A 16,026-nucleotide genomic window follows, 5' to 3' on the forward strand; every position below is an offset into this window, starting at 1 on the left:
AAATAGTTTTAAAAGACAAAATAAAACAAAAAAAACAACCCCCACCCTCACAGGATCAGTTGAATAAGCAAAATCTGACTCACAATGTTGTAGGCTTGTCACCTTGGGCTTTTATGATCCCTTAAAAATCTAGAACTTAATGCTATATAGGGCCAATCACTTATCAACAAGCAGAAGGGGAAGTGTTTTATCATTAGAAGATGGAATCATTGTCTCTTAACTTAACAAAAATAAAATATCCACTGGTTAAATTAAAAGACTGCTTAAGGAGATAAGAAATGCCGATGAAATAAAACTCACAGGTAAAAAGAAGCCATGGGAAGCCAGGAAGGAAGCTAACACTCAAGTTTTCCTGCTAATTCTAAATCAGAATAAAGTTAAGGCACCAGAACTTACATGGATACATGCTGGCAGAGCAAATGTAAAAAGTAGTTTCTCAACAACATCAACAATAACAAATCCACCCCTGTTATTCTTTGGTTCTATACTGCCTCAAAAGGAGTGGGAATTTATATTTTAAAATGTAATTCATTTCATTTCATCCCAAAATCATACCCATTGGAAATCATTAGGAAGCAGAAAGAATAAAATTATATTAACATGCCATTCTCATCAAACACCAGTCAAACTTAACAGAACCAGGTAAGAATACTACTACTGACCTGATGTTCTCATCCCATAGGGCAAATCAAACTTATCGCTACCATACAAGGAAGCAATCTTTCTAAAATCAGCTGCACACAGAAAAGGGTGAAACTGATGAAACCTGGAAGGAAAGGATAAAGAATGATTTTGCCAAATACCTACTATATTTGCAAGCTTTTAAAATCAAAACTAAAAATAACTATAGCATATGATTCATATCATTATACTGGCTATATGAAAAAGGTGTAATTTTAATTTTTTAAAATAACGTTAAACCGTGCTGAAATATTGCATAGAATGGGGTATTCAATGGAACCACACAACTGAAATGAAAACACTTTGCAGCTACTAAGATGAAAATTATGTTACAACTCACAGGAAGTAAAAATAAAACTTTAAAACAAACCAACAGCAAGTGATAAAATAAGAGCCATACATAGGAAAAAAACAAAGTAATATTATAAAACTACTGATGCTAAGCTATTTCTAAATTTAAAAGTACCATATATGTGAAGTTGTGTCAGCTGTGACAAGTCTGGGGTCACTAACCCATAAATGACAAAGCTGAAATCCACACCCAAGCCTAATTATAAGGAAAGATGTTCTCTTTATAACACTGAAGATAAAAGTTCCAGGTTTCCCAGAAGAGCTTCTCCAAATTGCTGCTGGCTTTTCTGTTTCTGAGAAAGTGGCCTCAAGTACACTCTAGGGGACTGCCCTCAAAGAACTGTCCACATGACAAACACAAATCTACTTGTCACTTACACTGTCGGCTTATATACCTGCTGGATAATCTTGCATAAATACCTTAACCCTTTTGAGTTTTCTCAGAAAGGAAAAGATTATCTTTTTTCACTAAAGTTATGGAGTACCTTAATCCTAGAGTAGCATTTTAACCTGTGGTCTGCAACCCATATGTGGCTCATAAAATCAATTTTGTGAGTCATGATCAGCATCTTTTTAAAAAGTGAATGGGACAGAACACAGTATATCTGGAGTAGTAAAGGTAAAAATTCTTTTTTTTCTTATTATAAATATGTGTTTGCACTATGTCCCAAGTGAAATGTATTTCTTCCTGTGAGTCATGTTCAAAAAAGTTTTAAAACACTATTCCAGTTTTGTAGTGGTCCTCGCTGGACGCACACCCCTAGAAAGACTACAAGCAGCCATAGCACATTTGGAATCATATACAAAAAGTCTTATGTATTTGCAGTTTTCCAGAGAGTTGATTGATTGTAAAGGGATCTGTAGCCCCAAAGAGTTAAAAATCAGTAATAAAAGACAATAGGGAAAAAATGAATTCTTAATACTTCATAGAAAAAATGCTGAACAGATTGTGCCTGTTTTACCCATGCCTAGAACAGACTTTTATTTCTTGTTATCTAGAGCATTTTGACCAGCAATCTGTCAAAGTCAAGGTGACAGAGGAAAAGAACATATGTGAATAGAAAAGTAAATTCTTTACAAAGCCGAAGAGCCACAATCAACAATCATTTACATTTTATGTAATCATTATTTGCACTCTATGTAGTTCATTAAAAGGTAATAAAAGAGAAAATTGCTACTCCAAAAGTTTAACCTAGAGGCAAGGAAGGAGAAGCCACAAAATAATAAGGGTGGAAAATAACATGGGAGCAACCAGGGGGAAAAATGAAACCCTAAAGAACAATTCGCTTTTTTATAGTCAAACACAAACAGACCTCTCTAGCCTCACCTGTGTGAAAAGAATACTGGTTTGATTGAGTTCCTCAATGCCTTTTCTTAAAATATATGCAGAGTTCTGACTAAAAGCACAAAAAGAGACAGGATATTCAAGCTCTTCCTTAAATATGGGGTGTCCACTTTATACTGCTAAGATTTGCATTAAAAAAAGAAACAAGTGTGGAAAATGATTACAAAGACATTTGGAATATTTTGTATGCCGCAGGTCTTTTTGGTATATTTTTACCTCAGCAGAGAGGCAAAAGCTGGCTTTGATAAACAAGGCTGGATCTTATTTCTCCGTTTCATTTCCACAGGTGCCACCCTATGAGACAAAAATAACATCAGTCAGAAACCAGAACCGGGCACCCTGCCCAAAGGGAAGCAAATAACCTGGGAACTCATTCATGCCACCACTGAGAGGTTCTCTGGCAGCAAACAAAAATACTCCCTGCACCCCTTGAGGTGTGCCAGTACCTTCTCCAAGCCCTGCGAACACCTGAGATTCATGGATGTAAGGCAAGGGAGGGTGGAAAGGCTGAGGTGATTAGCAACCCGTAAGTGATTCCAAGAGCAATGATTCAAAGGACCTTCAGAGAAGGGCCAGGATTACTGCATTGTAGAAGCCGCAACCAGGCTCACTTTTTAGAAGTCCCTGAAAGCTGGAGAAACCCAGACTCACCCCAATGGCACGTGGCTATTTACTCCTCCTGTCACATCTGCTGACGCACAACGGCAGCAAATACCGCAGAAACACCTGACCTGAGCAGGTTCCACAGACCCTTGCCTTGGGATCCGGGGGACTCTACAAATCACACTATCGAGAGTCATTTCTAACTGTCCTCTATTCTTGGCATAGGTTAGGCCCTTGTGTGCTCCTGAATGGAGTATTTGTCTCCACAGTTTAAAAGGGTATTGTGAAACATGACAGAGCACAACAAGGAAAATAAATGAAAGGGGTGGTAGATGGCGGGATCCAGACTTAGCCGGGAAAGAGGAAAACAGCTTAATACAAAAACTTATTAATGATCATCAATTATGTGAAGAATTAGTATTTAAAAACTAATCAATTTTCTTCTATAATCAGCAGAATTCAAAATGAAGGAAATATCCTAAACCCTTCATGGACAGACACAATCTTCCATTTTTGTGGGTATAAAAATCCCCATAGTTAGAACTGCTAGGTTTCCGAACTATGAGGCTAGTAAACTCCTTACGCAGGAAAACATCTTTTGTGAATACCACAATGGCAAGGGCTCCTTGATTTAAACATAAGGAAGATACATAAATATGGTGGACCAGCATACTAGACCAAAAAATCTCAATTATATTTGGAGGATAACATGAAGATATTATTTGATTTCTAAAGTCATTAAAACACAGAAAACAATTTTAGGATATCATGAAGACAACCTTTGGGTGACTTTTTTTTTTTTTTTTTTTTTGAGACAGAATTTCACTCTGTCGCCCAGGCTGGAGTGCAGTGGCGCGGTCTGGGCTCACTGCAACCTCCGCCTCCTGGGTTCAAGCAATTCTCTGCCTCAGCCTCCCAAGTAGCTGAGATTACAGGCATCTACCACCACGCCCAGCTAATTTTTTGTATTTTTAGTAGAGATGGGGTTTCACTATCTTGGCCAGGCTGGTCTTGAACTCCTGACCTCGTAATCCGCCCACCTGGGCCTTCCAAAGTGCTGGGATTAAAGGCGTGAGCCACCGCGCCCAGCCTTGGGTGACTTTTTAAAAGAAAAACACAATTCTCTGTCTTAAATCATTTTTAAGGAAGCAAGTTTATTGCACAAACAACTGAGCTAACATCCCAAGGTACTTGCTGTGACTACAGTAATGTGTTAGCTGAGGAGTGACATGGTCACTTCAACCCTGATGACAAAAGACTGCTGACTGAGATCCTTTTCATCACCTTCTTTATCATTTTCCCCGTGACCAACAATAGGATTTGTAGGAAAGTAGCAATCTAGTAAGCTTTTTGCTTTCTCTTCTATTTTTGTCTTCCACTACTAAGGGTAGGATAGAGAATATGGCAAAGATGTAGGGATAGATCCCCTTGATGTAGTCCTCATTTAGTACATAATCAGACTTCACAATTCTCTAGCCTGATATTTGGGTCCAAAGCCTAAAACTTTAGGGCCAAAACTACCCACCTAGCATTGGGTTTTTTCCAGTGGCCATTTGCCTAACATCCTTCCGTGAAAAGCATTACAATTATTTTTCAATCAACCAGTAATGAAATCAAACGCAGAAGCATCAATTTTTTTTCATCAAGTAAGCACAAGTTAGAAACATGATCTAAGATCTACTATGACACACTGGCAAAAAGTACTGATTCTTTGTCTAAGACAGGAAGTTATGTGATTTATTTTAGCGTAATTATGTACTGCCACCCATTTGGGATTTAAAGGTCATCAAAACATTTTTCCTAGCCAAAGGACTGACAATGAGAAGGTTAAAATCCCTATTACAGAGGCTTTCTCTTCAGTAGAACTATCTGTGCCTCTTCAAAATTTTATATGTGGTATTTCAAGTCAAAGCTATTTCAAAAGATACAGATATCATCGTTCACCAAATATTTTTAAACAAAGGAAACCATATGTAGTATCTATTTTATCAATAATCGCTTATGCAAGCATTTTAGGTTCTAAAAGTTAAGTACCACTGGGCCCAGTGATAACTCCATTAACTCAAGGAGATGATCTATGGCATAAATAAAGAATGTTATAACCCAAAGATGGTTAACACCATGCCTTCAGTGGGAAGTCACTAGAAAGTAGGTGTTGCTTGTCAACTTTTAAATTGTTCGAGATACAATCTATAGGACACTGGAATGGTAAAACCCCAATTTACAATGAAAAGCAAGAAAATATTCAAAATGTTACAATGGTACAAGTTTTTTTTTAATAGGACCCTCTACTATAATTTGTGGATTTGTGTGAAAGACTAGGTTGAGAGTTATTTTTAAATAACAAAATGAAACTTACCAATAGACATTCGTTCCCCATAATATACAATGCAGTACATAATAGAGGAAGATAGCACTCAGGAATATGGCCACAAGATACCCTCTCATGGCTGGCTCACCTGAAACACAAGGAATGAAGTCCAAAGCGAAGGTCAGGTTGTTATACAAATGGATTTTCACAATGGCTCAAATATAAGCATTATTGGAAAAAAGTATAGAAAAGGAACTATAGAAAAAAATGATGTGGGCCTGTAATTTTGGAAATACTCAATGTGCAAAAAGATGTTTTTTCTGTCTCTCCTCTTATCAATAAGCGCAACATAATGTATGTTTAGGCCAATAAACAGTTCCATGGTCTCAAAGGTAGGGGCCTCCCTACTACTTTCTCATGTTAGGTAAGAAAGAATTCCTCCAGAAAAAAATCTTACACATCTGTTCCATATCCAAAACTTTTTTCACAAACATTAAAACCTATCTCTCAGTAGAAAGTGAATAGATACCTTAAGCTGTGAATAAACATTTCATTTCTTTAGTGCTTGAAATGATGTTAAAATTTTTACAGGTCATTTTTCTAATTTTTAAAAACTGAGGAAAAAAGCCACTGAAAAAACATTTCCCTCATCCTCAATTTTTACATACTTTTAGATCCACCTATTTGATTTTTTCAACATCATAGTTCAGGTATATTCAGCTACTTGCTTGTTTTGTATTAAATTGACAATATTGTTCATTACACATTTCCAGACAGACAAAAACCTTGACACAATCCTCTCTAAAATGTAAATGCAAAAAAGGCCTTTATAGAATGTATTTTAAAAACCTGTAAAACATGTTTGTTTAGTTTTCTCTTTTGCTTCAAAGGAAAAAAGGAGAAGTTTCCACTGTCTTATGTAATTAAATGTAAAAAACAAATTTAATACATGGTTCCATAACAGACCTATTTCAATGCATGTGACTTTAAACAGGTATACTGCTTCTCTGTCTCAAGTTTCTAGTTCATCTAAACAATTGCATGTGCCACTCCTTTCACTCCTATCCATGCCTATTAACCTTAATCATGGCAATGCAGTATAGAACCTGGGAGTCTGGTTGAATAAATTTCCAAATAATGTGGCATTACCTTCTTTTCAGTGGTAAATATGTTCAAATGGAAATCTTAAACCACTCCCTTGCCTTCATAAGTAGAATATAATACTAAACATAATTTAAACTTTCCTTGATAATATGGGGTCAGCTCAACAAATATAATTGTTCTGGGCTTTCTTACAGTTGAAACCCTCTGCAGCTAATGGGTGTGTGGGGCTATTTGCTAAGCAGTCCTAAACTGGCATGATTATCTGGTTGAGTTGTTTTTCACTCCTCCCTTGCTGTCAGCTGTTGCTTCTGGCGGCTATTAATGCAGTCACCACCCCCACATGCCACTATTCTAAATTAGTTAGAAATGAAAACTATGTCAGGAGAAAGCAAATAAATAAGCCAGTTAATGAGCAAACTTTAGTTTACACATACTTCTAATTAGGTATACATAATCCCTGTGAAGAGTCAACACTGGTTGGAAACCAGAAGACAAGATTCACAGCTAACTCTACGTATGGTGTAGGGAGCCTCAGGCCAATCAGTCTAGCTCTTCTCACCTGAGGGTCCTCACATGTTCACAAGTGAGAACACACCATCTACTTCTTTGGGTTATTAGACTGTCCTGGAAGGCAGTTTACCATGGGTCAAAATAGTGATGAACATCTTCTTACATGCTCAAATTAAACATTTAAGGCTCCACTAAGAATAACCTCATTTGGCCGGGCACGGTGGCTCATGCCTGTAATCCCAGCACTTTGGGAGGCCGAGGTGGGTGGATCACAAGGTCAGGAGCTCAGTACCAACCCGGCCAAGACAGTGAAACTCCGTCTGTACTAAAAATACAAAAAAAATTAGCTGGGCGTGGTGGCGGGGGCGCCTGCAATCCCAGCTATTCAGGAGGCTGAGGCTAAGAATTGCTTGAACCCAAGAGGCGGAGGTTGCAGTGAGCCGAGAACACGCCACTGCACTCCAGCCTGGGCAATGGAGTGAGACTCTGTCTCAAAAAAAAAAAAAAAAAAAAAAAGAATAACATTTATGCAAAGATCCAACAAGGATAAAACTTACCAGTATCAGCAATTTTTTTTAATGTATTTACATCTAAGACAGTATATGAAAGTCTAGGGAAAGAAGTCAGTATTTACGAGTCAAAATTCCTATGTATTCTCCAAAACATACTCTTTGGGCAATTTATGTATTATTCTACAGAACGTGGAGGTATGGGTGAGCGAGACTTGTGTTATTGTTTTGTTGTTTTTCATTCACTATTACATGGTCTAACTAAAAACAAAGAAGTGTGAGAGAATGCTCTTCTTTCAAACAATAAAATGAACCCACTCTTGAACAGCTACTGCATACACGACCTGAAAAACATTTAGGAAGTTTAGGCACTCTCATATTTCATGTACAATTCACAGCTTCGGTATTCAAGTTGCAAAGCTTTGAGACGGGCCAGCCAGGATATCCTTGTGATAACATAGCTCCCCTGCTTGCTCACGGGAAAAAGCTTCCACAAATAAACCAATTCTCTAATTATATTCTATAAATGGAAAGGCCATTTTGCTTTGAGCAAAAGCTTTCAAAGAAAAAACAGAATTTAAGAGGTTATCTGCTTTTAAAAAGACATATGCCTTTTAATATAGCTTTGATTACCAAAACGGTTTTCAAGCTCTTGACATTAAACAGGACCAATGCCAGCTTTGTGGCTGGCTGCAGATGCTCCTAAAATCAGGGTCCCTAAAACATCCTTTAAAAAAATGTGGGTAGAGGATGGTAAGGGAGAGAAGGACTCACCGGTAGAAGACAAATGTTCACACATTCTCCAACTAAGATATGTAACCCAAGGTACAAGTAACCTACATATACCAAATTAAACTCAATCTTGACAAGTTTCACTTTGCTTTAATAGTAAGAGCATATTTTGTGTGGAGCATTAAAGTTCATAAAAAATCTTTTATATGTCCATCCGTCCATTTAAGGCTCAAAACAAGCTTGTTAGATGGGTGTGCAGATATTGTCTTCTTGATGAATGAGGAAAACTGAAGGTTTATAAGGTCGAGTTGTCTGAGGTCACACAGTTTAAGGAAGACAGAAATAGATTTACAGTTCAATCATTTCTTTCTCAGAGTTCCATTCCTGGTGTCATCCTGTCTCTCAAGATAAAAAGCACAAGGCAAATCTAAAAGAGATAATTCTAATCTGAAAATTCCTGATGGTGTTCCATTGGTATCTTGAAGTCTGGAAGGGTAAATTCAGATATTGGTGAAAGGAAGTGACTCTAGGGCAGGCTCAAGAGTCTGCTCCAGGAGGGGACTTGTTAACATGCACACTCCCGAGCCTCTACTTAATCTGAATCTCTGGGGCTCAGGAACATGCATTTAAACAGCATCCACCAATTTGATTCTTATGCACACTAAATTTTGAGAATCACTGCTCTAAGACACACAATAGAACCCTGGAAGAATTTCTGAAATACAGAGACTGTAACAGATACAGATCCCGTAATTACATGCTTTGTATTTTTTTTTTTTTTTTTTTTTACCCTAAATGCCTAGCACATGGTAGATGTTCAATGAATAACAACTGATTAGAAGCATTAAGATGTATGAGTGCTAAGCCTGTGCCAAGGCACGTGATAATTGCTTTTGGTATATTACCTCATGACATCCTGACAACCACCTTGCAAAAGAAGTAGCAGACTTACAATTCCCATTTTATAGAGGAGGAAACTAAAACTCTGAGAGAAGCAATGACTTTGTTGAGCTGACAAGTAGCAGAATGAGGACTCAAATCTGTCTCTATCAGGCCACCGCCCATGTGTTATACTACCTCCCCCTAGATATCAGCTTTCACAAATGAGCATAGGCCCCTCCTTTTGCTACCAGACTAAACATTACTCAACATTTCTCCAACGTGTCAATCCTGCAAGCTCCTTAAGCAATATCAATTCTAGTAATTGATGAAATTGGGATAAAGCTTATAGTACTTTTGATTCAAACTCAGCTGAAATAAAAGCCTGTTACTCCCAACCCTGTTCCCAGTTCTGCTCCTCCCAACCATGCTAGCATTGTTTATAGAAACAAAACAAACTCTATGGAGAAACATTTGAAGAAATGTCAGGTTTTTTTCAGACTCTCCTAATGCTTTCCAAACCAAAGGGAGCTTGCTTTTCCAACCAGCCAGAACAAAGCATGATTGGCAATAATTCTAGAAACATTGTTCTACTTATCAAGTATTAGGTTAGTACAAAAGTAATTGAGGTTTTTGTCATTTAAAACCAACCTAATAGAAAAACCCTGTGGGTATCTCAGTCAATATGCAACACCAAGAAGAAAGAGCCTTGGCATTCTCTATTCCAGATGCTGAGCACACACAAACCTCACCTGCCTGTCTCCTCCATCCCCAGTTCCGTCTCAGTATGGAAGCAGGTGCTTCCTAATGCCCATCTGCAAGCCCAGCCACCCCAGGCACTGGGACTGATTCTGGCCCATGGAAAGAGAGTCTGAGGAGTCCTTGACTAGCAGCTCAACAGTTGGGTCATGTTCCTGTGGATCCAGTAGTGATCCTGGTCATCTCATCCACTGGACCTGGGTTCCTGCTGCTGGGTGCTTAAACTATATCATACTTTTCCAATGTCTGCATTCTCTTTCCTAGTCACCCTAGCAGTTCTGCAGCCAGACTTCCAATTTTTTTTTTTTTTTTTAGTCACTAGAATCCTAAACCATGTCCCCATTCACTGTGGGGTGAGGCACCCTTCTGTTTCCTGCCTCCTCAGTGGCAGACACCCTACTCTTTCTACTACTAGGTCTCTTCTCACACCCAATATGCTGTTGTTGTTCAATAATAATATTCAGTAACTCACATCTTTGTGCAAATAAGAGAAGCAGATCCACCTTCTACCTCCACACAGCCTGTGGACACCTAATGTCTAATATCTCAGCAGCATCTAGATTTCAGCCACAACCTTCCCCTTAAGCAGGTAACCTTGTTCATAGCTCACCTCTATACCTTCACCAGGTGGCCCTGCTGACACCTGGGTCCATTCAGCCCCTGGACAGGCCTTCATCCATCCTGGTCTCTGCTGGTCCTTAGCTCACACTGACGTACACTCCAGACTGTGTGGAACACGGTCAACAGATTTCACATCCTGCCTTCCTTCCTCTTTGCACTTATTACTCAGGGTTGTGATCATAATCTGCAGTCACACGCCCACATGAGCAAACCTACAACAGAATCTCCAGCTCTAGCCCTGCATTAATGTCTAGATTTTTCTTGGTCCAGCCTCATAGGTCCCCTAAGCCTAAGCCTCACAGACCCAGTCATCTCCATATAACCTAAGCCTTAATGGAGACATACAGGACTCCACAGTGACAAATGGAAAGGCTCCAGTCCGCCTCAACTCATTTACTACCTCTCTTTTAGCTTTGGTCCTTATTACTAATCAGATAGTCCAAATGTGTGAGGGCAGCTTCATTCATATCCCAAGGATCTCCAACCTCTGGCAGCAATGATCAGGTAAATGATAGCACAGCTTATTAACCACTTACTAAATGGCCAGCACAGTACTAAGCCCTTTTCCACATAAGGATGAAATCATGGATATTTTCATCCCCACGCTAGATATGTTTAATACCCAGAGCACTGGCCAGAATTCAAACTGAAATCTGATTCCAAAGCCCACATTTTTAAATTGTGGCTTATAGAAAACTATAATAACCATATTCTTAAGAGTATGAACTGTTAAATAATCATTTAATAGTATCTTTTAAAAATAAAACAAGGGGATGATACACATTAAATTATGCATTTATCAAACACACTTCTTTAGAAACATTATAATATGAAAAGCTATTAATCTCATAATTAAAGAGAGAAATCTTAAGGGATCAGTAGTCTGGTTGATGGGATTTTCTGCTGGAAGGATGAAGAAATTCTCAACAGGCCATAATTAAAGAAATAGGCCGGGCACGGTGGCTCACGCCTGTAATCCCAGCACTTTGGGAGGCCGAGGTGGGTGGATCACGAGGTCAGGAATCGAGGCCATCCTGGCTAACACAGTGAAACCCCATCTCTACAAAAAAATACAAAACAAAATTAGCCGGGTGCAGTTGCGGGCACCTGTAGTCCCAGCTACTCCAGAGGCTGAGGCAGGAGAATGGCAGGAACCCGGGAGGCGGAGCTTGCAGTGAGCCGAGATCGCGCCACTGCACTCCAGCCTGGGCAACAGAGCAAGACTCCGTCTCAAAAAAAAGAAATAACAAACAGCACATACAGATTTTTTAAACATACAATATTACAATGAAAAGGCTAAATTTAATCTGAAGTTATAAACTAATGCCATTTAATACAAATTAAGAAAAGACGCTGACATTGCTGAGTAAATTAATAGAAAATCTGATTTATGCCCCCCTCCAAAAATATTGAGTTGTGTAGTTGCAACAAATTAGATCAACTGTATACATTTTCACTGATTTCTAAGTACATAACTGTTTCCTTTCTGCACTGCAGAAAGGGAACATGTATAATTAACTTTCTTTCCCTCTCCTCCCCCAGCTCTTCTGCTAATACAGTGATACAAAGCTGGTTCCTACACGCATATGCACACACACCCTTCTCTTTGAGCTTTTCAACAAAGCCAGTGCTTTCACCAGATATCACCCTTAGCATATGTAGACAGATCTTTTCACTTAAAGAGAAGCCCTCTGCCAAAGCAGATGACCAGATCCTCTCCTGAAAGTGGGGTGTGCTCACTGCAAAGAATATAAAAAGGAGAGAAATGACTTCTCAGCAGAATTTTCTTCTTTAATAGCACAGCAGGACACACCAAAATTATTCAGCTAATAGCAACTATATGGGATGCTAAAAATAAATGAACCAGAGTTCCTGTTTTCAAGATCTCTCTCTTCAGACTTAGGTTCATTGCAAATACACAAGTAACCTTTTAGGGAACTTCTTTTGTTGCTACTGTTTACTCAAATTTTCTTTCCACGCCCATTTATTCTCTTAAAGTAAAAATTGCCCCTGTATTCTCATATTAACATCCTGCTAATAAGATACCAGCTTCCAAGAAGCATTAGATGTTAACAGGTTGATGACTGTGGCTACTTTTTTTTTTTTTTTTTTTTTGAGATGGAGTCTTGCTCTGTTGCCCAAGCTGAAGTGCAGTGATGAGCTCTTGGCTCACTTCAACCTCCACCACCCAGATTCAAGCAATTCTCCTGCCTCAGTCTCCCAAGTAGCCGGGATTACAGGCATGTGCCACCATGCCCAGCTAATTCTTTGTATTTTTTATAGAGATGGGGTTTTGCCATGTTGGCAAGGCTGGTCTTGAACTCCTAACCTCAAGTGATCCACCCACCTCGGCCTCCCAAAGTGCTAGGATTACAGGCATGAGCCACCATGTCCAACCTGTGTCTAATTTTTTAAATTGGCTTTATTCATTTTTTTTTCCTTTTTTTGAGACAGGGTCTCACTCTACTGTCCAGCCTGGTCTCTTAACTTCTGGGCTCAAGTAATCCTCCTGCCTCAACCTCCTGAGTAGCTGGGGATAAAATTTTTACACACTAAAATTCACCACTTTTAAGTGTATCAGGTAACAACCACTGAGGTCATGATTCTAAACATTGTCATCAACCCCAAAAGTTCCTTTGTTCCTCTTTGTAGTCACTTCCTTCTTCCCACTTCCTGGCCCCTAGCAGCCTGATCTGCTACCACCATAGTTTTGCTTTTCTAAAATTTCATATAAATTGAATCATATATCTTATTTCTGTCTTCTTTCAATTAACATAATACTTTTTTTAAAAAAAAAAGAATGTTTATATATGTTTTCATGGGCCATATAGTAAACACTTTATATGAAAACTTGATATTGCATTCTGGTGCCTATCTCAGTTATACTGCATGCTGCATGAATGTTTAATGCAGCTTTATTTACAATAACCAACTTACAACTTGTTGCTTGTACCAGGAGTTCATTCCTTTTCATTGCTAAATAGCATCCTATTGTATGGTCATACCACAACTTATATTTATCAGTTCAACAGGCAATACACATTTGGTTTCTTTGCAATTTTTGGTTATTGTAAATAAAGCTGCATTAAACATTCCAGTACAACTTCTTGGGTGGATATATGTTTTCATGGGCCATGTAGTGAACACGTTTATATATGTTTTCATGGGCCATATAGTAAACACTTTATATGAAAACTTGATATTGCATTCTGGTGCCTATCTCAGTTATACTGCATGCTGGTGCCTATCTCAGTTTGTAAAAAAGCCCTACCTATAGCAATTCAAATTACTACTGCTACTGAATAATACAAATCACTGACCAAGGTAAGAATCTCTTAATCTATCTCTAAATCAAGTACCCGACTTCAGGATATGGAGAATAGAGCTCACAGTCTAGTGAAGGAGCTGTTATACTGTTTCAAAATTATTTCCATTATCTGCTAAGAGAATTAAAGCAAACTATTTTACACCTCTGTTATTCAAAGTGTGGTCCATGGACCAGCAGTACGGGCATCACCTGGGAAGTTGGTAGAACTGCAGAGTCTCAGCTGCAACCTTTGATCCACTGAGTCAAGTGGATTTGGCAAACCCCATGTGATCTGTGTGTTTGAGAAGCACTGCTAGAGAAGGTCAGAGAAAAAAGGAATTGTATCCAACCGAGAAGATCAGGGCTTCACAGAAAATAGTTTTTGAGAGGAACTGGCAGCTCATTCTAAGTTTTATGCTACATCTTTTAAGAGTCTTTAGAGCTTGACCTTTTAAAGTTTTCAATCAACAGAAGTTTCTCTGAAGAAAGTAGTCAGATTTCCTTTGAAAATAAGTGGCTTTGAGAAAAATTTCCCTCACCACTCTAGGGAATGTTTGTGGGTTTTTTTTTTTTTTTTTTTTTTTTTTTAATTCCCTGGACACTGTCTTTCCTGTATTATTTTCAGTCTTATCCTTCCATCCATTATTAGTGTCAGTATGATACTACCGGTAATATCTAGGATTCCTCCATTCACATTACACCTATAGGACACACACCTTATTTTACATCTCCTGATTCACCTAAGTGCCAACTGAATCACGGGCCACATATTTACAATATTTCCAATTATTGCAATTTACAACTTGAACCCAAGAATTACAGATCTTAGAGCTGGGAAGACCGCAAGAGTTGGAGGCATTTAGACACAGCAATGACTTATGTATACTACAGAAGAGGCAACCAGGATTTTGAAAAGTTTAAAAAAAAAAAAAAAAAAAAAAAACACTTGTCAAAGGCTATCTTGCTAATAGTAGCAAAGTTGGTAATAAAGAAGAACATTTTACATGGGTTCCCCTCCAGCACAATTCCTGTCCCATTATGGGTGCACAATATTTATTTACTTGATGAGTAAATAAGTCAATAAATGCAGAAATAAATTACTATCTCCAAACCCACTCGTCTGTTTTTGTTCCAGTCCTCTCTGATCTCTGTGGTTTTCAGTTCCAGAATCTCCCCTTGGGTGGCGCTGCACGGCCTCCCTCCCATACTTCTCTGCCTGTGTTTCTAGATTTCCTCTTCTTCATCTGTCCTCCTAAATACAGGTGTTCTCAAGCTGTTATCTTGATCCTGTTTCCTAAACCCATGTTCTCATTACTTCTCACCTTAGCTACTAGCAATGATCCCTAATCTTTCTTCCCTTTAAACCAGCCCACATGCTGTACTTGGCATAAAATCCTCAAAGTGCAGCTCTCACCTTATCACCCTGCCTGGTATTTATGACTTCCATGATTTGGTCTTAATAATTCGTTGGTAATTTATTCCTTGTAGGTAGTAGCTTAACTGGGTATTAAGATTGTTTGCTTGGCAATCAGACCCCCTGAGTTTGAGTCCCAGCTCTTCCTCTGATGAGTTGTATCACCCTGGGAATTTGCCTCATCTTTTTATACTTCAGCTTCCTTGGCTGTAAAATAAGAATACTACTACTTCTGGCCGGGCGCGGTGGCTCAAGCCTGTAATCCCAGCACTTCGGGAGGCCGAGATGGGCGGATCACGAGGTCAGGAGATCGAGACCATCCTGGCTAACACGGTGAAACCCCGTCTCTACTAAAAATACAAAAAACGAGCCTGGCGAGGTGGCGGGCGCCTGTAGTCCCAGCTACTCGGGAGGCTGAGGCGGGAGAATGGCGTGAACCCGGGAGGCGGAGCTTGCAGTGAGCTGAGATCGCGCCACTGCACTCCAGCCTGGGCGACAGAGCGAGACTCCGTCTCAAAAAAAAAATACTACTACTACTTCCTAATGGAGCTATTACAAGTAGTAAATATAAAATACTTAGGTAAGTATTTGGCACATGGTAGAGACTCTCCTAATCTTGTTTTAATTCTTCTTTTAAAATTAGTGAAGTATGGCCGGGCGCGGTGGCTCAAGCCTGTAATCCCAGCACTTTGGGAGGCCGAGACGGGCAGATCACGAGGTCAGGAGTTCGAGACCATCCTGGCTAACACGGTGAAACCCCGTCTCTACTAAAAAATACAAAAAGCTAGCCGGGCAAGGTGGCTGGTGCCTGTAGTCCCAGCTACTCGGGAGGCTGAGGCAGGAGAATGGCGTAAACCTGGGAGGCGGAGCTTGCAGTGAGCTGAGATCCGGCCACTGCAC

General features: G+C 39.2%; 1 protein-coding gene across 18 annotated transcripts in view; it reads right to left on the reverse strand.

Moving 5' to 3' along the window:
• ST3GAL6 (ST3 beta-galactoside alpha-2,3-sialyltransferase 6) overlaps nucleotides 1-16,026 on the reverse strand; it is an 83,014-nt gene that overhangs the window by 46,625 nt on the left and 20,363 nt on the right. For 12 of the 18 annotated variants that reach the window (XR_002731565.3, XR_003309962.2, XR_002731564.3 and 9 more), the window contains 3 exons: nucleotides 5,340-5,439; nucleotides 2,594-2,671; nucleotides 663-766 (listed from right to left, as the gene is read on the reverse strand). Coding sequence is in view for 9 of the 18 variants with exons in the window: in XM_023211841.3 (XP_023067609.1) it covers nucleotides 663-766; nucleotides 2,594-2,671; nucleotides 5,340-5,428 (271 nt within the window). In the remaining 9 variants the exon portion in view is untranslated. Of the gene's footprint in view, nucleotides 1-662; nucleotides 767-2,359; nucleotides 2,430-2,593; nucleotides 2,672-5,339; nucleotides 5,440-10,394; nucleotides 11,150-16,026 lie in introns of those variants that run through there. The other 6 variants (XM_026457106.2, XM_023211912.3, XM_023211937.3 and 3 more) reach the window with 4 other exon arrangements.

The sequence above is a fragment of the Piliocolobus tephrosceles genome, chromosome 2 (assembly GCF_002776525.5).
Source record: "Piliocolobus tephrosceles isolate RC106 chromosome 2, ASM277652v3, whole genome shotgun sequence".
Lineage (NCBI taxonomy): Eukaryota > Metazoa > Chordata > Mammalia > Primates > Cercopithecidae > Piliocolobus > Piliocolobus tephrosceles.